General features: G+C 40.2%; 1 protein-coding gene across 6 annotated transcripts; it reads right to left on the reverse strand.

Annotated features, from left to right (window-relative positions):
• Positions 1–1,002: 1,002 nt before the first annotated feature.
• On the reverse strand, positions 1,003–16,834 carry mtmr1a (myotubularin related protein 1a). Of its 6 annotated transcripts, none has more exons than XM_034615346.1 (19): positions 16,508–16,834; positions 15,307–15,412; positions 14,122–14,187; positions 10,711–10,713; positions 7,921–8,008; positions 7,701–7,795; positions 7,416–7,523; positions 7,162–7,260; positions 5,502–5,585; positions 4,605–4,754; positions 4,325–4,513; positions 3,999–4,184; positions 3,661–3,819; positions 3,526–3,573; positions 2,649–2,741; positions 2,414–2,527; positions 2,294–2,337; positions 2,073–2,205; positions 1,003–1,698 (listed from the first exon to the last, which is right to left on the reverse strand). In XM_034615346.1, the coding sequence occupies exons 1-19, from the start codon at positions 16,612–16,614 to the stop codon at positions 1,546–1,548; spliced, it is 2,025 nt and encodes a 674-aa protein (XP_034471237.1). In that variant the 5' UTR covers positions 16,615–16,834; the 3' UTR covers positions 1,003–1,545. The 6 variants fall into 6 exon arrangements, with proteins under 6 accessions (XP_034471237.1, XP_034471236.1, XP_034471240.1 ...); XM_034615345.1 differs by having other exon boundaries at positions 14,122–14,190; XM_034615349.1 differs by lacking the exon at positions 14,122–14,187.
• Positions 16,835–21,555: the final 4,721 nt, after the last annotated feature.

A 21,555-nucleotide genomic window follows, 5' to 3' on the forward strand; every position in this document is an offset into this window, starting at 1 on the left:
CTCCAGAACATGTATGTGTTGGGTCACCCTACACCAGTCTAGTGTCCGTCGACCCATTCTTTCATGTGCAAGACAGCAAAAAGGAACTACTTGCACCATGGCTTCTATCAGGCCCACTATGAAGGCAGAGCTCCCCTAGTCGACCCGAGATTGCAACTGAGACAGGCTTAAAAAGCCGGCTGCCTCTCTGAAATCAGTACAATGGTCACCCTCCTGGAGTCCAGAACCATGCGCAGAAATGTTTTCATTGGGGAAGGCTGGAACTTGCTCTTCTTGCAGTTACGGTGCAGAGCCAGGCCTTGGGTACCACACACTTCTTTCTCTTAGGTTTATGAAGGCTGATGAAGGACTCTGACCTTTCGAGTCATCTGCCAAACAGTGTGGATGAACTGGATGAAAAAAGGGGGGAATGCTCAGAGTTAGCATGGTTCCCATCACCTTGACCCACACGCTACAACACAGGAAAAAAATACTTTGAGTGGACAAAACGTCAGGCCACCTGACAGCAGCACTGCTCCTCTGAGCATAGCCCAGCCGGTCTCCGAGGTTATTCAGGCCTTACTGCCTATGGATACATAGATACACTTTGCCCGTGCATTGGGTGAATTTTCAGGAAAAAGAGATACCAAATATTCAAAAGGAAGTTCCAATGCCCTGCCAGATGGGTACCTGGAAGCATTGTTTGTTGCCCAAGCCCCAGAATGGCCAAAGTCCTCTGTCCTGTTTGAGGAGTAAAACCACACTCTACCCTTCTCATGGCTTTCTTTAACCTCCTCCAAAATGGGGGGTGAGTTCTGTCTTCAGCACCTGCGCATGTTGAGGGTAGGTCACGATAATGAAAGTGGCCAACCTTGTTAGAGGAGAGCATTAGAAGAACTATAATCGGCAGCCATGGGACCACCCATGGCTCTATTGACAGGAGGGGGTGGGCGCTTTGAAGACCTGGTCCTCCGCTCCCTTGCCGGTGATTGTTTTGGATAGGCTTGATCCACCAGAGGGAGCTGCTCATATGCAACCTGGTTTCCACAGGATAATTCATTATCATTCACCTCATCTTCATTCAACACTGGAGAGGATGGTAGGGGACTAATATGGTTAATTGTAGGTCAGGGGATGGGGAGGTCCGGCCAAAATGCCAGTGTCTTGAACACTACCTTCATCCAAGAAGAAGAAGAAGAAGAAGAAGAAGAAGAAGAAGAAGAAGAAGAAGAAGAAGCTCATTGCCACAGTTTTACAAATAGACACGGAAATAATGAGGTTAATGGCATCTGTTCAGAAAGGCTGTTAGCAATGGACCTCTGCAATGCCTTTATACAAACTTGAACCGTCAAACTGCAAACAATACCCATAACAGTAGGAGAGAGGACAGCCTTTTCTGAAATCTCATACACAGCACCCTGAATCAGGTGAGGATCAAACATTCAACTGATTCCACTCCAACACAGGTGTTTTAAAGGTAAATTGGCAGGCAAGCCGGTGTGTTATACAGAAATATCCACGTCACTAGACAGCAGGGGGACCATCCCCTGTGTATGTATGTGTGTGTCAGACAGCATTGTGCAGTGGAGTTCCCGTGGTATGAGTGGGGGAGGAGGAGGACAGGGAGTGGGAGGACATCTCTCTTTGCAGCTCTTCCACCCTTCGCTGCAACTCTGATCTCAGAAACAGCAGCTCCTTCAGAGTCTGGTGTACGGGCACCTGAAAAACAAATAGTGAATAATAATATTAGCACAATTCACAATTTCAACCAGCGATTACATGTAGTTGTTCAACTTCCAGAAAATCTGCAAAACCAAACCAATCCAGTCCTGTGGATCCCCTGCATTATATGATGGGAGTGAAGGGATATTCAAATAGAAAAGAAAATTTTTGGTAAAATTCAGAAAAGAAAATTTAGGGTACAAAAACCTAATTCCAAATACAACACAAAAACCTAATTCCAAATACAACAATTACTCCAAGAAGTCCAGTTGGTGGATGCTGCTTGATACTGTTGCCTGCTGATGAGTCGCCAACCCTCTGCTTTAAATACTGCTCCCCACCCTCCATTCATCACTACATAGGAAGTGTACCTGTGGTCTCATGCGCGGGTTCCAGCGAGCATAGTAGCTGGTCCACAGCTCTAGGTGTCTAGAGGAAACAAGTGGATACAGAACATGGTGCTCATAATCCACATAGAAGGGGTTGGTGAAGTCCTCCGGCTGGCTGGAAGGGGGCAACAAAAGTCAGACAGTCAGAGACTCACTTCTGTCATTCACTCCATTCACTTATTCGAATGAGGCAGCTGTCTTACCTGTTAATGTAGGACCACAAGGACACAGTCTTGGTCTGCACCTCCTGAACAAGACATAAGAGTTTGAACATGACCCATTTAAGACTCATGAACCCCTGTTAACAGAAAACTGGTCCTTACCTTGGCTGCCCTCTCCTCTTCACTGTTATAAAGGAATGTACCAAAGAGACAGCTGTAGAGGTGGTCCAGCACCGTGATCAGGAACAGCTCATTGAACTCAAACGCTGCTGAGAACTGCAGTCAGAAGAGGAGTAGTGATAATGAGTGGAGAGAAGCGGCCCATTTCCACATAAGTTCAAAATACCGCACACACTTCTTTCTCTTAAGTTTATGAAGGCGGATGAAGGACTCTGACCTGTCGAGTCATCTGCCAAACACAGTCGATGAACTGGATGAAAAGGGGGGAGCGCTCAGAGTTAGCATGGTTCTCATCGCCATGACCCACACGCTACAACACAGAAAGAAAATACTTTGAGTGGACAAAACGTCAGGTCGCGTTACACCTGCTACAATTAGGCACCATACAATTAGGCACCATAAATACAACAGGAAGCTTATAAGTAGCTGTAATACACATTAACATACGGATACTCTAGTTAAGCAGTATCCTTAGGTTAATGAACGTTACTCACCTACCTAACTCTAACTAATATTACATCACAGCCAGTCTTAAATAATTTCGCTCTGCAAGAGCTTCCTACTGTTTTCATTGTGTCTTTCTCTGAGAAACAAACACCCCATTTCCAACTGGACAGACATTAAAATAAAGGTTAAAACTTATTCTAATATGGGTGTAACTACAGGCAGAACATAGTGCAATCAGATCTCAGCTAGGTGTAAATGACAACAGCTCACTATCTGCATAGTTTATGTTCCAAATGCATCTGACATGGATGTGCAACAGAATGATAATGATTTGCCTACAGCCTTCCTTGCCACAAGGCATGTAAGGTAATCATGAGGGCTCCGGTTCTCAAAAAGCTTGAAAACCACTGCTCAAAATTAAACAATAAACTATTAAAACCAAGAGACAATTAAATTGGATACAGCAATCAACACATAGAAATTTGAACTTGGAAGCTGCCTAACAAATTTAAAATAAAGCTAACATTATGTTTTTATCAGTCTTACAGTTATCACTGACAGTGATCTTATTGTACTCTCAATTTTTAACTAACAAGCTGGTAGCAAGAACATGACCACAATCACAATTATTATTCCCAGTTCCTTACTGCGGCAAACTTGTGTCCAAAACTAATCCACTCCTTCTCCACCAGAACCTGCAACATACAGTATACCAACATGATTACACTGTACATATGACTACAGCATATACGTAGTTGATATTGTGTTGTGCAGTGTGTGACCTGGAATCCTCTGAGTGTGCGGTAGTAGCTGTCCAGCATCAGCATGGCCAGAGAGGTGAGCTGAGCAGTTCTGTCCCAGCCATCACTGCAGTGTACCACTACCGATGTCTTCCCAGATTCCACCTTATCAGCTATTTTTGCTGCTCCCGCTAATAAAAGCTACACACAAGACATTGTCAGTACAATTTATGAATAATATACCCTCTATACCCTCTGCAGTTAGTGGTTTACTTAGAAAAGTTTGTTCTATAAATTGTAAGTTAATAAACCAACCAAAGGAAAGTACAATACTGAAGACCACTATTACTCTTTGGGGTGTGTTTGTGTTTTAGATTTACCCGTATGTACTCCAACCAGTGTGTCTGGTCAATAGCAGAATGCCAGTGAGCTTCATCTATGGTGGGATAAACCACGTCCTTCATCTTCCTCAGTGACTCTCTCATAACATGGATGTTGGGGATTTCGAGAAAGTTCAGCTCCACGTTTGGATAGAAACTTTCACTCTCATACCCTCCATCCTTTGCCTTCATGTGGTGGAGGCAGCAGAGGTGGAGGATGTCAGAGTGTAAGGGTTGAAAAGAGGTAGAAAACAATGTCTGAGTCGAAGCATAACATGACAGCGAGGGGAGAGGAAAAACAACAAAAATACATGAATGACCTTAACCTTGTTAGTGACTGCCACACTACCCTGCCGGGCATCAAAGATGGTGAGTTTATGGGACTGGGCGTTTGCATCCATGATGATTTGGAAGAAGCCTTCATCCTCTTTACAGCGACGATCTGAAGGTCCAACTAAGGGCTGACTGCATCGTACAATGGTGGCCTGAGACTCTGGATGGATCCAGGACAAGACCTGTAGAACAATGAACCACACCATAGAGTTCTGCCTCTTTATCCACATTTTTTTATTTGTATTTGAATTGTTATGCGGCTCTCAGACAGACCGGTATGCGGTGCTTAGCTCTGAACAAAGCAACACGTTTGATGTCTTCATCTATGATGTTGGTAGGGATGACCAGGATGGAGGGGTAGGTGTCACACAGTTCATGGGTGCTGTTAATCTTACTAATGGTCCAGCTTTCATTTGGGAGACCCTGGCCAAGCAAATTCAACCACAAGAAAGAAACCATAAGAATACTGAGGAGTTAAATGTCTGACAAGTACATTACATACAATATAGTATAAAATATGTGCATATTTTTCACATTAACACCTACTCCATTATTTTCAAATTTTCAAATTAATAATTACATAGAAAGCTGTGCTATAATCAGTCATGCTCCACACCATTCTTTTCTCTATACTGACAATGATCTTTGTTCACTTCAGCTGTTTGATTACTAGTTTATCTGTTGTCATGATAAAGCACTGATTTTATCAGTACAGCAACAAGTTACCCTCTCTAACAAAAATCTAATTTTCATTCACTAAATACCTCTTGTTGCTTCCATTTAACCGTTTTTTTGATTGCTGTTAAGATACTTCTAATGAAACTCAACACTTCCTGCACATGTTTTACAAAATGTCTTCCAGATGCTCAAGGGGCATAATGGCTGTCTTTTCTGTTAAATGTAAAAAATAACTAAAGGAGTAGACAGAACCGCAAAGTGAAAGGGTCTGAAAAAACTAAATGAAAGCAACTGTTTTCGTACAAATGCAGCTATAAAGCTATACATTAACAGCAATTTAGAGACTACCAATGGGTCAATGTAGTCACATGGTATATATAGTAGTATTATGACGAGGTATGCTCTCCTTGCTCTGTAAGAATCCAAGTGTGTAGTGGGAGCCCATGGGAGTAGTGGGAGCAGACTGAATCAGTGTCACAGTCGCTGTGTTACCTGACGCCTGTACTCGGCTGCTGCGTCGTACACCTTCCAGCCGTCAACAGGAAACTGCTCCTTGTAAAGAAAAGCGAAAAGAGGCTGCAAGAGGATGTGACAGGAAGTCTGTTAGAATTCACTTACTTTACATACAGTAAAATACGTACTGAGGAAGTTTACAAGTTGTAGTTAATTCTCTAGAGGTGAAAACATAGTGTTCTCTAAATACATTAGTATTCACACTGATACGATTTAAGGAATAACTTTAAGAACTGGAAGATTTTGTCCTTGAGATTGTGTAGACAACAACTGTTTCATTATCTAATAATTAATCAAATTGATTTGATTAAAAAAATTCATTTTTGTTTAGGATATAGGAAATCGTCTAGTGCGATTAAAAATTATCCTTGGTGGCATGGGTGTTTATATATTTCGCCTTAGTTTGGACAATCATTCAGTGGACTACTTCGTTTATAAATGTTGTTGAACTATTCAGTTTTTTTGGGACACGTTTTGTGTTGTATGAAATATATTGCCGCCCGGCCTTGGTGTTAAAGTGCAGACTGGGTCTGGTTTTGATTTAATATACAGTGTTTACCTATGAAACTGTGTTTTTTCGTTAATTGATAATTTTACCTTAGTTACTGTGAGGCAAACGCATATGTCTCCTCCATGCTTTATAAGTTTCTAACCATTTTGTGTTACCAGGTATCAGACATTGACTAAACAGGAGTCAGATCCGCCCGCACCTTTAAATTTTGCTTATGTGCATTTCCCTTAGAGCTTTTTAAATAAGGTGAATTGTTACAAGCTGGCAACATATATCCTGTGCCAATTGTTTAATATTTATTCAAGAGCAATTTTGAATAAATATTAAAGCCAGAAAGTCCATTTTAAAAATTGTTTTGGTTGTCTGTGGCTTATATCTTATTTATTTATGATGTATCAATTGTCAGACTGAATATTCTTTAGAATTACGTTCATTGCTCTTTTAAAAGGTTTACTTGCATGATTATGCTATAATATTATCTTTGTACCAGTGGTTTGAATTAGTTTTAAAATGATGACAATAATATAATTTATCGCAATAATTTCTGGGACAAAATATCATCCAACAAAACTTGTTTTTGTGACAGGCCTACCTTTTTTTATACCTAAATATTTGTATTGGAACTGTCAAAGGTATATTTGGTGTATTATTGAGTGGTAACAGGTGCAGTGAAAAAATTTGGGTGCACCTAAATTATGTGCTGGTGTCCCTAAATGAAAAAGTTTAAATATTTTATTTGGAGCCCTGAATGACATGATTCCTAACCAGCTTCCCACCACTGAATACTGTTTTTTTTGTGTAGTGCCAGCCAAACTTGAGGCACAGCTGCTGGGGATGTAGGCTGAGTTTCTGCAGTGAGGACATTTGTTTCTGTTGTTTCTACCCTGATATAATCCTACCTCTCATCTCAACCTTTGCCTTAGAGCAATCAATATCAAATGTTGCTACACTATTGGCTACTGGAGGTTCCCAACAGGCTTAACATGTTCCATCCAACACAAATTGAAAACATTCTTCAAGTAACAAGCCACTGAGCATTTTCAATCTTTTACTTTGGCCTTGAAGCACAATTCACACTCACTGTACATCATATCAAGCCAATATTTAGGACATTAGAAGGAAACTGACCAGGTTGTGGGAGAGGGGGAAGGTATGTTTAGCCAGCGCCTCAACCACATCTGGATGGCTCTCCTCTGTCTTATAGGCAAACCTGGGACTCCTCATGTCCTGATGCAGAGATGTGGGGGTTTATAAATTGTAATAAACGTTGGAAAAAGACAATATCAGATCAAGGAAATAAATTAACTTATAAAAAACAATGTTTTCCATGAGCAGTATGCATCATTAGTGAGCCATACGTTGTGTGTGTAAATAAGTGTTACCTTGCAGACCAGTTCAAGTCCTTTGGTGTTCTCTCCCTGGTTGGGAACACTGATCGTCTCCAGTCTGCTGATAGCGCCCAGGTTAACGTCAAGAATGAACGGAGACTCCTGCATGTATAAAGATTGACATTAAGAAATGCACATTATACAGATACAAAAACAGACCCCCAGCTTACATCACTCAATCATCAACTGATCAAGTTTGTGGACTGTAGATTAAAGGACGTTTGATGGTATTGAAGCTCTGCTGAGTAAATGATATATGTGGTGTACACACTACAGTACCCTTTCCACACTGGTGAAGTAGAATTTGTAGTCTGTGATGGTCAGGGTCCCATTAACCAGACCACTGAATGGACAGATATACATCACATCCTTGACTGCACGTCAGCACATACACAGAAAGAAACAGGATAACATTATTATTGGATTCATTGACACATGAACAATATTTAAATGACTTGTCAGAGTTTTTAGAAAGGGGGTGAAAGTGTGAGATATATACCTGTAGTGCGGATGGTCTCTCCTGGCAGCAGAGGAACCTGGTTCTGGAATGTTCCGACTTGTGCCCCATATCTCAGTGCTGACAGGTTCTGAACAGAACACAGACCAGTCAGAGGGAAAACAACATTGACCTATAGTACAGCCTTTAATACAGACACCTAACAGAGTATTACTAATAGTATTTGTGTCAGGGTTTTACTAAGCAGCCGATAGTCATCACCACACTGATAACCACAAAACTAACTTAAACAGCAACTTGCAGGTAAAATTATTTTTATACAAAATTTATACTTAGTCTGGTTTAAAAATTATCATATTTTATTTTTTTACAAGACATAAATGGAAAAATTCAGAGCAGACAGTGGCGAATTTCAGCATTGCGCCTACAAATGCTTGTTTTCACTATCGCACGCCTATATGGATGGCATATCGGCTATTATCAGCTACTTTCTTCCTCTTGTCAATTCCCATTTCAATGTGGATGACACAGTTCTACCTTTCCACCAAACCTAACTGCATCCTCTCGCCTACATATGTACATTAGATTACTGTCACTTTTTTCTTTTTGGTCTCCCTCACAAATTTCTCCATAAACTTCAATAAATCCAGAATTCTGCCGCTCGCATAATTTCCAGAACCCCCTCCATAAATCACATCACTCCTATCCTCCAGCAGCTTCATTGGCTACCGGTCAAATACGGCATTGTTTTTAAGATTCTGCTCCTCAGCTTTAAGGCCATCCATAATCTTGCTCCTCTATACCTTTCTGAACTCCTGCACATTGACACATTGACACATCCTCCCGCACCCTCAGGTCTTCTTCTTCCATCCACCTCACTGTACCACCTGCCAGCTTGACAACCATGGGATCTAGAGCCTTCCGCCATTCTGCTCCCCACCTCTGGAACTCCCTCCCACCAGACATTGGTAACATTGACTCTCTCTCCATTTTCAAATCCCATCTCAAAACTCTTCTTCTTAAACTGGCATATTCAGTTTGATTGTCTTCCATTTGGCCAAACTACATGTTTTATTCACCGTTCATTTTATTGATCTTTTTGATACAATGTTTTTATCTCTGCCTTGTAAGGTGACCTTGAGTACCTTGAAAGGCGCCAATAAATGAAATGTATTATTTTTATTATTATTATTATTATAATATCGAAGCCAGAACAATGTGAGACTGACAGCAAATGCGATTCCATCAATACACAGGCAGCAGCTTCTGCCTCCACTGCTCAAAGGAAATGTGATCTGTGCACAGTAAGTCTTGTATTTCTGTTGTCTGCTAGCGTTCAAATGAGTCAGCATGATGATTTCAGCATGAATGAAGGAATTAATTGTGTGGCAGCACTGTCTGTTATGGATTATATAAAGATATGCAAACCCGGCCCACTAGCATATAAAGCTAATGTTAGCTAGCATTAGCAATGTATTCTGAATAACCTGTTATATATTGAGATTTATAGTCCACTTCTGCCACCTATAGGCAGGAGGAAGCCAGTCATGTTGGCGCTTATTATACTAACCGAGTTTGCAAGGGAAAAGAGAAAAAAAGGAATTCAATAAATGGCCACTGTCAAATTGTGAAGTTGACACTGTGATGTTAAAGCCAAAATGGTTTGTCTCTGGCTGTTGTGGGGAGACCCCGGTGGAAAAGAACATTGCCACAAGCAGGTACATTTTATGTGATGATGAATAAGTAGAGCTAAAAATAATGTAAAGTAACACAGCAGTAAAAACCTGTTTGATAAAAATGGGATGGACTAAACATGCAAAACCCCTTGAATTTAAATGAATTTAGTTTATTGTGCCATAAACTGCAGACTCAGCAAATTAACATAGGTGCTGATGGGGCTGCAGCACCCCCTAATGTCGGGGGGATGCATTTTATATGACGACATTATATATACTTTATCTCAGCACATCCAGCTCTGACTGACCTCCAGCATCCCTGACGGAAGTTGACATGAAGTTTTGTTATCAACACAGTTGGAACAAAAAACATTATAACCTTCATGAAGGCGGAATATATTGCAGGGCTGCTGTATTAGACTGCATTAGAATTCGTAGGTGTACTTAATCAACTGGGATAGTTAATGGCACTTTTTATTTGTACAACTTTTGAATTGCATTATCAAATTTTTCTACAGCCATCTCTTGGCAGCCCTGCATTTTAACAGTAATGGCAGCCAAGAGGTTGCTCGAACCAGTGATGGTGAGGTGCGATATGTGCTTCGCTACCCAAAGTTCAACAAAGGTGGCTGTGTAGTCCTCCCTATTAAGTTGAAGCCATCATATGGTTAGCTCCTATGACACATTTAGTTTAGTCACCATGTTTTGGTAATGAACCTTTTTAAATATACTTTCAGTTGTGGTATTACCTCTGCTCACTCTTTTCAAAGATCCCGTTTAAACCTTCTTACAGAGTCCTTGGGCTCCTCACACGCCTAGATGGTGTTGTCTGTGCTTTCAGTTATATTGTAATTCTCTTTACAGAATTACATTTATATTGGTTTTAAGCAGCACTAAGTTTTAATAATTTCTTATCAGATGAAGCAGCACAGGCCACATCTGTCCTGAGAGATGGATCCCTCTGTTGCTCTTCCTGAGGTTTTTGGGTTATAAGGGTCTTCTGAAAGAGGTTTTCATATGCTGTACAGACTGAAAATATGATATATATGGCTGACCTCAAGTTCACAAGGTTTTTATACAGTAACACACTCGGATTATGGTATATTGTATTGGTTATCCCACAAATTGAGCCATTCAAAGCCTTTGTAAAGTCCACCCTCTTCTGGAAAATGCTCTCTTATGGCAGAAACGACACGAGGGTAATGGCTTCCTAATGTGCCTTCCAAGAATACCATAGGCCCTGCGGATAACCTGCCTGTATGCTGTGTAGCGGTATTGTCGAGGGATAAGGAAACAATATCCATCGTTAATAGTCTTTAACATAACATGGTGTGATACGGGTTGTTATGGTAATATGAACGCCTTACATGATATTGACTTTTAATATTGTCTCCAATTAACTATGTATCTACAGATACAGATATTTCTTATCTGTGCTATTTGCATATGCATTTAGACATTAAATAGTAGTTGAACATGGATATTACTAATTACATTAACATATGTTCTATTATATTTAGGTATAGAACCTTAATTATTAAGATTAGTAGAATTAGATTAGTAACACCTGTGTTTACCTACTATTTCACGACAAAAAACATTTTATGTGATAAGGTGCATCTGCTCAAACCATACTCATGTCTGCTGGCCTGGAGAGGGCCACGCCTGCATGTTGGCTATCTGTAGCACTGGTGCAGGGTCAGGCATGCAATCTCTGGTCTGCTGGTAAGATTCTCCAACTGGGCCCAAAAGGCATCCACCTCCCTGCAGCACATATTCTCCACAGCGGATGACATGGGCTGGCATTTAACACACAAGCACCTATCAAACTAAAAGTTTATCAGGAAACAGTCTCTCTCTCTCTCTCTCTCTCTCTCCCTCTCCCTCTCTCTCTCTCTCCCTCTCTCTCTCTCTCCCTCTCTCTCTCTCTCTCTCTCTCTCCCTCCCCCCCCCCCTCTCTCTACCCTGACATAAAACATAGTATAGTATTTTAACAAACAGTAGCAGATACGAATGGTATAAACTAATACTCATGTACTCCTACAAGTATAGGACAACTAACAATAATTTAAATAGTGCCCCGATATGTGATAGCAAACTTTACAATGTTGTGATGTGAACGTAGCATTAGCTAACGTTAGCCTTTAGGTCTCAAAACTGATATTATCACAAAAATGATGAAATCTGCAATAGTCCTGCTCTTCAGGGGCCTGTGCTACGAAGTGAGCTCAACATACCACAGATATCTTTCCGTAATCCGGCTTGACTTAACTTTACAAACGCAGTGAGGCTAAAGGCACACTCAACTGGTTATCAACTCGTTATGTCCATCCAGGCTTTCCTACTCTACATATGAGCGTGTGCACATCAAAGGGGCAATGTTTATGGGATATGACCAATTCCCAACATGGACAAGTTTGATTGGCAGCAGAGCCGCATATTTCACAAACGAGCAGCAATCTGATAAAGGCTAGTAGGAATATACAAGGAGTACAAACACATTATCCAGGCTAAAAGAACACAGTTACAGCTGTTAAATGCAGGAAGGACAGCTGGCAAAAAATATCTGATTGTGTGAATGTTTAAGTTACGGAGCACCCCTGTTAAAATTTTGGGAAAAAATATAATACTTGACCATGACATAACGCCTGGGATCGAGATAAATAACTCGGGGCCACGAGATATGAATCTAAAAAGACCTGGTTAACTGAAATGAACTGAAGAAGCCTCTTGGATGAGAGATTAAACATTTCACTTAATCACAAGATGTAGCTAGCCTCTATAATGGGCTTTAGTTTAACACACTGGCCACACTTTTGTGGAAACGTTTGCAATTACTAGTCGATAAAAACATATGAACCCTTCTTCCTGTGCCATGGTGCACCGCAAAACAGTGTAGAGTCATTTTGGTGAGGGCTGACTGTGGGAGTCTCAGAGAGAGACAGAGGGGAGGGAGGGAGGGGAGCCGTCACAAGGTAAATCTGTTAACTATCTATCCCCCATTCCAAATCAATATTTAATTTCATAAGATAAACCTACTTAAATGTAAGGATAAAAGTATAAAGCTATGTCTAGTTATCTTGCTGCTTACACACCCACTGCATCAATATAAGTAACTCCAACAAGCAAAGAAACTTAGAGCGATGCAGACAGTCTGTGGTACTTTGAGTACATTGCTCGTACATTTCGGGTTGGTTATATATGGCTCTACCAGTTGACAAAGGTAGATCATTCCCTCTGACGAGAATCTATATCTTTCATAAATGTATCGGAATAGGCTAAATTATTTTACGGTTCTCTGAAGACCTTTGTCTCCCTCAGAAACCTTCTAAACAAAAGTCTTCTGATGAGGGGAGGGACAACCTGAAGACGCACCAGACCACCTGCACTTAGGGAATGTTGTTTTTATCATATCTCTTAGTTCTAGTAATAATATCTGTTCAGGTAATTTAAATTAAATTTTATTTACATAGCGCCAAACAACAACAACCTATCTTATCTCAAGGCAGTTTACATATTATGTTTAAGACCTTGCAATGTTAAAGAGAAACCAAACAGCTCCCACAATCAGCAAATACTTTGTGACAGTGCAAAGAAGTAACCTCAAACTGAACCGGACGTGAAGTGATGTGGGTGTGTGGTAATCTGCCTTTGCCTTTCATCCACATATATTACATTGATAATATTATATTGCTCTTTGGCTAATATAACGAGTATATAATAATGATACAGACATGGCCAAAAGCGTTGTTCCACTTCACCTCATTGCTGCTCTTTTTTTCTTTTTTATTATTATTTTTTCTTTTTTAAATTTTATTTGGAGAGGACAGAGAGAGAGTAAGCTGTGAAGGGGGGCAGACATAGAGTGGGGGAAGACATGCAGCAGAGGGCCGCGGGTCGGACTCGAACCCGGGCCGCTACGGGTGAGGGGGCAGCTCTACCAGGTGAGCTATACGCCGCCCCATTGCTGCTCTTTTGTCATCATTCAGAACCTGCCTTTGGTTTCCCAGAGACTAAAACAAAGAAGCTGAATTCTTCTCAAACAGCATGGGCAAAATGACTGGTACCTTTCAGAAGAGATGACAACAAATGTCTTCAGTTTGCATCACAGGACTCAAAGTGTCCCAAAGCAGTAATTGATCCTATTTCAAAGGAGAAAAAGCTCTTTAGAGCACTGTTTGGGATCATCAGGTGCATCACACTGAGAATGGGCACAATGAGTGAGCATGGTCAAGGTTAAGAAAAAAAGATCATCTGATGGGGTCTGATGTTCTTTTGACCACAATTGCAAATATGATAAAGTTTAAGATCCATGGGCAATTATGGTGAAATCCAAGAAGTGATTCGATGTTGAATCCCATAATGTTTAGGTCAGAAATATCCTGACTTTATGGGCTAAGCTAAAAAATACCTACATTTCCTTGAACGTGTCTAACCAATAGTCATGTTTTATATGTTGTTCAACATATAACAACAGCAAGGATCAGTGAGGAGTAGGATGAGACATGCAGAGCAGGACAGAGTGAGAACAAAGAGGAGGAGGAAGAACAGACACTAAAAGACTTGCCGAAGCATTGGAAGGATGCTCAGAATTACTTTCTTCGTGGTAACAAAGCCCTTCATCATGTAAATCCTGCTGCAGGATAAAGCCAGCATGAAGAAAGAGGGGAAAAAAAGGAAAAAGAGAAAGAGATATTATACAACAAACATTATTCTGTATGTAGAATACTGTTGCTGTCATCACTCCCCGCTCCCTGCTGTACTGAGTTGGGTTTATCTACAGTATGTACACAGTGTAGTGGTCAGAGTCTCTGTGCCAAATACCAACACACTATTCTTAATTTACATAATAACCCACAACATATGAAGAGGCTACATTAGGTGCAGTCCAAAGTGTGACCAATTATGTTATAGGCCCATTGCACAGAATGACCATATCAGCAGATTAACGCGTTTCTTCTCAGTGCCACGCACTCCTGTTACCTCAGTGTAGGAAAGTTCATGTTACATGCTAAATGTATTTTGACATATTCGACAAAAGTCCCACCTTGAACAGATCCATATGATAATAGAATAGAAAGCCTTTATTGTCATTGCATCTGCAGAATACAACGAAATCTAAATTGCTGTCTAGTGATGCATATGCAACAGAATAAAAGACAATGCACTCAATCCAGTGTACTAACACAACCTAAACACATGCGCACACGTTAATAAAATGATTCCATATCCATACATACATATTGCACATGATCATTCAAAAGTACATTAAAAGTCTTAAATAATATTAAATAATACTCATAGAGGACCCCAAGCTGTAACTTGAATCTTTTTGATCTAATCACTGTCCAACTTCATGTGTGAGATAAGGGTCTCTCCCTGAACACATCTTTATGCCGAATTACAATAATAGTCACAGCACCCCTTAACTGTGAAAGGAAGTACCATGTTTTATACTTTGATATGCTGCGCCTACTTTTTTCATTTCATCCACCTTAAAATTGGCCACGGAAGCTTTAAGACTCTGGTGAGGCGATGATGTGACACTTCTATGGAACGCCAACAAACAGGAAGTGGCTGTAATGTCACAATGCACAAGCTCCAATCTGCGAGGGCCCTTAACAACCTGCTTGCAGTCTAGTTATTCTTTGTAGTTTGTGTTTTATTTATCTGATATTTTTTTAATATTGCTCAGTGTATTATGTGCCTGATACCTTGTTGATGTAACACAGGATTTGTGTATGTTAGCTACCTTGTTATCCCTGTTCATGATGTCAGTTGGGACTGATCCTGAGATTTGACTCGAGATGGTGGCTGCTATCAGCTGTTTACACCACTCTACATGGGAACCTGTTGGACTGAACAGAGACAAAAAAAGATCTGATAAGAATGGAAAATGCATTTACCATTACACGCCAGCATTTCATAAAATGCAACAACATTTCACGAAGCACAACATTTCAATCCAAATGACATGGTCCCTGAATTAGGAGACAGGGTAATGAAAGTTTGATTAACTTGATCTTCATCATCACCTTCTTAGCACAGCAGAAGTCTTATTTTGCAAATACAGTAACACATTTTCCCTTTTTCCACCCTCTTCAACAGTTCACATAGATCTCATACAAAGACCTAGACCTTTATCGGTTTCACGAGTAAAACATCTATTCACAGCTATAGAAGAAATGACTTGCATATGTAGGAACATGTAATGCACCTGTGTGGGGCTTCTTTGCACAAATCTTCAATCAGCAACCTGTCTTTATTCACCAAAAGGTAGCGCCTCTGGGTAGCTTTTTGCCAACTTGGGTCAAAAAGGCAAAAAAGCATGTAGTACAGAAAGTTCATATTGAACAGCGTTTTTACTGTTTTGAAAACGTGATGTCAGAGTGGACAGAAGTGTTTAAGCAATCGGGAAAACCCTGTGGTAAAACGACAGATATATTTACAGACGTGTGGTGATGAATGGATAGCTGTGAATTAGCGCTCCCTGCAGGACGTCACAGTGAGCTACATTGGCGGTGGCTACATGGCAGTAAACTAGCCCCGTGTAGTTTCACTAAGCTCACGTTGCCATCAACACTGTCCCTCGGGTAGAGTGGATCATTTGGTCAACAACACGTCAGCCTGTTTCATCCTTCCTATACAGTATAGCCATTTAAATACCATCAGCTTGTTGTCTGTTTACCATCAGTTGCTGTATGTGCACGCCAAACTCTATCAGAATAATCTACTGTTATAACCTTTGCTTATTGAAAAGGTTTTGACCCAGTTGTAAAGCGAAATAAGCAACAATTCCTATTAATTAATCCTATTTCTTATATCATCCTATGAGTTCACGAAATATTCTATGGAATGGGGAAAGACATCTTAAGGAATAGCAACACAACAGTAAATAGACAAGATGAGGTCTCAGTCTCACGCATCCCTCTCAGAACCTGGAGCATGCTCACCTGTCCAGGGTTTCCCCCGCGGCTGGTCCATTGGTCGACGAGCCCCAGTGCTTTCTGTTCGGCCCTGCTCCGTCCGCGGCCCCGGCAGCTCCGGTCTGTTTCTCCATCTGCCAGACGACTGTTTCGTCTGTGGGTCAGTGGCGATTAGTGTGGGTTTTCTCTGAGGCTGAGAATTCAATTACACATCGGTTTACATACAGTGTCCGTCCTCCGTGCGTGTGCCTTCCTGTTCTGTGTTGGAACTATTGAGATTTCCGTGCCCGACAGACAGGGCCTGTTCGTATTTATAACTATCTTCCTCCCACTGTAGCTCCGCCCAGTCGTCACACGTCACAGATGCGAGGACGCAGCGCCGAGAGGCGGTCCAGATGTGTCGTCACATCTGGTTTCTTAGCACAGATCCCTTAAAGGGATAGTTCACCCAAAAATGAAAATTCACTTATTATCTACTCACCACTATGCCAATGGAGGGGTGGGTGAAGTGTTTGAGTCTATAAAACACTTTTGGAGGTTCAGGGGTAAACAGAGTAAATGGCGACCACTTCTTCATCCAAGTGTCCATAAGCCCCGACATTCAAATTCGACTTGAAACAGTGTCACTTACATCATGTTTTTAGCCTAAAAGTCCTCTGATATCCTCCTCTGGAACCCTGTTTGCGCGTGGATCATTACGATCGGATCATCATTAGCAGCAATGGGTCGGGGCCATGATGATAAATTTCAAAACATAAAAAAGAAATCAGTTTTTAAGAGAAAATTCAGAAATTTTCCACATTGCATCTACCAAAATGTGAAAAAAAATTACGTCAATTATTTTTGTAAACATTGTAAATTTGTTTAGCAATGATTTCCAGTATCTGTTTCCATTACTTTTGACAGTAGAACATTTGCATGCATTGTGGGCTCAATTTGTAATAAATCAAAAATCTGGCAGGAATTCTTTGTGGAGGACGGCCTGAAGATGCAGTTTAGCGAACTTGGTGTCAATTGATCAAAAACTGTGGAAGATATAGGTTTAATTTGTTGCACAACTTTTTGAAGAACCCCCCCCCCCCCCCCCCCCCCCCCCCCCAAACAGAGTAATGGACTTCATAATTGCCACCAACTCAATATGTGTGAAAGTTTCTGCTCGGTTGTGCCTACAATCTGGTGGAAGTTCTAGCACTTAGGGTTGATTTGCTATACATTTTCAAAGTTTTAAACTTTAGACGGTTGTTGTACTGCCATCATCAGGACTATTGGTCCACAAAGCCAGTTGAGACCTAAAGCCATAGGACTGGACCTGTGCACATAGCTTTTTTCTATCCCACGCATGGGAAGGTGGATTTCCTCAGACAAAGAAGAGGAATAAGAAGTATTGAAGCTGCAGGCAGCAATGGTTGAGCCTCCGTGGTCTGCGCGTGTCGGGGTGTGCTGCGACAGTGGTGTAGTGGCTGGAGGTTGGCTGACACGGCTTGGTATTGCATTGATATATTGATATTCGACACGAAACAGCATGTAAATTGCCTTGTTTCAAGTCAAATATGAATGTCAGGGCTTGCGGACACTTGGATGACACCACACAAGTAGTATGGAGGCATGTTGTGTTTTTTTTCTGTTGTTTTATTATGTCTGAAGAAGAGGTTCAAACATGGCTTTATGATAATGTTGCTGTAGGCTTAGATTGCTTGGGGAATTCCCATCATGCGCTGAGCACTTTTCTCGCTCCCTCTCTGCTCCCACATTAATTTATTTTACTACATGTCACAAACTTTGTGTTCTTTACCTCCCATAGTCTCTCTCTCTCTCTCATATTCTGCAGGTATCTCTGAGGTAGATGGTCTCCTACATTGAGACTGGTTCTGCTAGAGGTTTCTTTCAGTTAATGAGGGAGGTTTTCATCTCCAGTCGCCAAAGTGCTGCTCATTGTGGGAACTGTTGGGTTTCTCTGCAATTTTTAAGGTCTCACCCTTACTATGTAAAGTGCCTTGAGATGTATATTATAATTTGGCACTATACAAATAAAATGTAATTGTATAAAACAAATAAAAATAACTAGAGCTGTAATAATTAATAACATGATTACATATTACTCGTTATTTTCATTATACCAACCAGTCGACAGAGCTAACATATGATGGAACAACTGCTCGTAGTCTCTCTTTCCTCCTCTCCTCCATATTTTTCTCTGCTCACCCCAACCGTTCGAGGCAGACGGCCACTCACATTAAGTCTGGTTCTGCAGGAGGCTTCTCCAGTTAAGAGGGATTTTTTTTCTCTCATCACAGTTGGCTGTTTTTCGATAATTTTGTAGAGCCTTGACCTTACAATGAAAGTCCCTTATATAATGAGATAATGAATGTTGTGATTTAGTGCAATACTAATAAAATTGAATTAAATTTGTTTTTACCTCAAAACTAGATCACATCACATGCGTTACATTTACATGCTTTTCACATGACAGGCAAATCCTGATCCTGTGTGTCTGTAGGGGTGTGGGCTACAACAGTCCAGCAGATGTTGGCTTTGTTCCCATTCAGACTCCTCAGGCTCAGTCCATCCCCTCTCCTAAAAGCAGTTACACTTATAGACTGAGAGCATCACAACTGAGGAAGGAGGACTTGATCAATATATCAAACAAATCAAACTACTGGAGGATTATTGTGGGGAAAAAAAAAAAAAAATATATACATATATGATTCCATACCCATACATACATAACTGACCTAATTTTGTAGTTTAGTCATGAGAGGAAAGGTCAACAACAACAATTTTTATACAAAAAATATTAAATAATTAAAAAAAGAACACATGCAAGGAGCCACAGACAGAAATACTTAAATTAATTTAATCAGTATTATTTACATAAGAGAGCCACTCAATAAACTGTGGAGAGGACATAACATGGTTAAAAGAAATACATTTGAAATGTATTGTTATTGCACCTTTTTCATAAAATTTGATTTTTTATTCCAAAAAGATCCTGAAACACATTTCAAGTGTATTTATTAAAAAGTATGCTATTATGACACAAAACCCTCTCCTATGAAAACAAAAAAATACAACTCCTATGTAAATCAAAGAGGCAAAATGAAATTAACAGTGACACTGTAACAGTGATACTTGTTACATTAATTCCCACGGAGCTAAAGTGTCTACAAAGTATCTACAAATCAAAGTTTCATCAGAGAACAGAGGAATATGACAAGTGAACAGTATGTAAGCTTCTGCCTTTTTATCCTAGGTTAGCAAGTACAAACAAAAAAATACCCCCCAAAAAAACCCCACAATAAATGACCAATTTCTGAAACATTACTTTTTTATAAAACTGTAAGATTTTACACTACACAAAATAATTGTATTTTACAACAATATAACTTTAGACAGTAAAATAGGTTTTGATTGAGGTAATTACATCATGGTGCGTGTACAAAGTAAAACATAAAAAAAATAGATTTTCATCTGTTTTTCTCTAAAAACACAACCACTTGACCAACACACATTTAATGTTGTTGTCTCTGTTGTTTTACTTCCAAACCGCTTCAGTGAGACCAGCCCTTTGTCAATGAAGTTTTTAATTTTCCCTCTTGTAGAACCTTTATTAATTGACCTATTTGTAAACACAGGCTGTTCTATGCAATTGTGCCCACTCCATCTAACTGAGAAAAGTCTAGTTTGAGATTTGACTTTCTTGCAGGTAGACCATTCTCTCCAGACTTTATCCTGAGTGTTTGCTAAAGGTACACCCCTGATTTTGTTTCAGTTGTCTCCAGTGATTGTGGACAGCTTTGGCCTGCTTGCCAATCCATGGCACAAAAGAGTGCTGGGTTTTTGTAATGCCAAATTAATTTGTGATAGAGGTTGGACTATCACATAAGCTAATTTACAAAGTGGAAATCATTCTTCCACCTCTATTGGGCACTTGAACATATTGTCTGTACTGAAAAATGCATAGAAAACTTGCAGATGCTAAGAGATTTTTTTCTTGGTAATCCAGTGTTAATGGAAACGCTAAACTTTTTCAATAAATTGTTTTGAATTGTGCCAAGATAAAATTTTTGTTGTCCATATTGAGGGATCGGTTGTATTGTTACTTTGGGAAGAAGTTGAAGAGTGGTATTGCTCTCCTTGAAGTACAACTCATTGTGTTGCACTTGTTCATGTGAGTCAGAGAACTGGCTTGTGAAAAACTTAAGCTCCATGGCTCTTTCATAGGCTTCAGTTGTGTTAAAGTGAGTCATTGTAACGTCTTACCATTATACCTATGCTTTCAATGTTCAGTGTTGTCTTATAGACTATATAAGTTTGTCTTGTTAGTAACATCACCAGTGCAGTTAATACTACAAATATTATCCCACTCAATGTTGAGGTTTGAAAACTCAACCAAGAACACTTTGCATCAAATTTGTTTTTACAGAATGCACTTAAAGATATCAAAGACATTGGCTCTAAAGAAATTTCAGTAACAAAGAAACGTGGTGTATTACTCAACATGGTTCCTCACAGTTAGATCAGGAAATTTTGAGTTTTTCTTGCTACTATGATCTGTTACTGCATTACACTGTAGGGGATAAAGATCGGCTTCCTTTAAACACACGGAAATGCATCTCTGGTACTATGCCGTCTTTTACCGTCAGTAGTTAGCAGGATCTCACTTCACACTAGCACAAACCAATGGAACATCATATCCCCTTCCACAATAGAGTATACAAAGCCATCTTTCTTTGGGACCAACAGTCAAGCTCAAACAAGACAGAAGGTGATTTACACAAGAATCAAGGCACAAATCTGGACATGACCTAAAGCACTTCACTAAACGACTTGTTAAACCTCATTCACCACTGAAACTGTCACACTGTACATACAGTACATCTTTCAGATCTTCATTGCTTCCAATTTGCTGTAGGCCTAGTCGGTTGAACAGTGTGTGAGGGGGAATGTATTGGAGTCTGAGCTGGCTTTTCTGGGCCTTCTTGACTCTTTGTCTTCTTGCAGGTTGCTTATTTGAAATTCAAGGATGTTGGAGAGAAGTACAGTGGGAGCAGATATTCAGAATGTACCCAAGGTTC

The sequence above is a fragment of the Hippoglossus hippoglossus genome, chromosome 18, assembly GCF_009819705.1.
Source record: "Hippoglossus hippoglossus isolate fHipHip1 chromosome 18, fHipHip1.pri, whole genome shotgun sequence".
Lineage (NCBI taxonomy): Eukaryota > Metazoa > Chordata > Actinopteri > Pleuronectiformes > Pleuronectidae > Hippoglossus > Hippoglossus hippoglossus.

Bases quoted from the DNA above. Each gene is read 5' to 3' on its own strand.
- mtmr1a (XM_034615345.1), bottom strand. From the start codon at position 16,614: ATGGAGAAACAGACCGGAGCTGCCGGGGCCGCGGACGGAGCAGGGCCG. The intron at 14,191-15,306 runs GTAGCTAACATA...TTTATCCTGCAG, and splicing joins TCATGAACAGGGATAACAAG to CAGGATTTACATGATGAAGG. The intron at 4,514-4,604 runs GTCTGTCTGAGA...ATTGTTCTACAG, and splicing joins GAGCTAAGCACCGCATACCG to GTCTTGTCCTGGATCCATCC.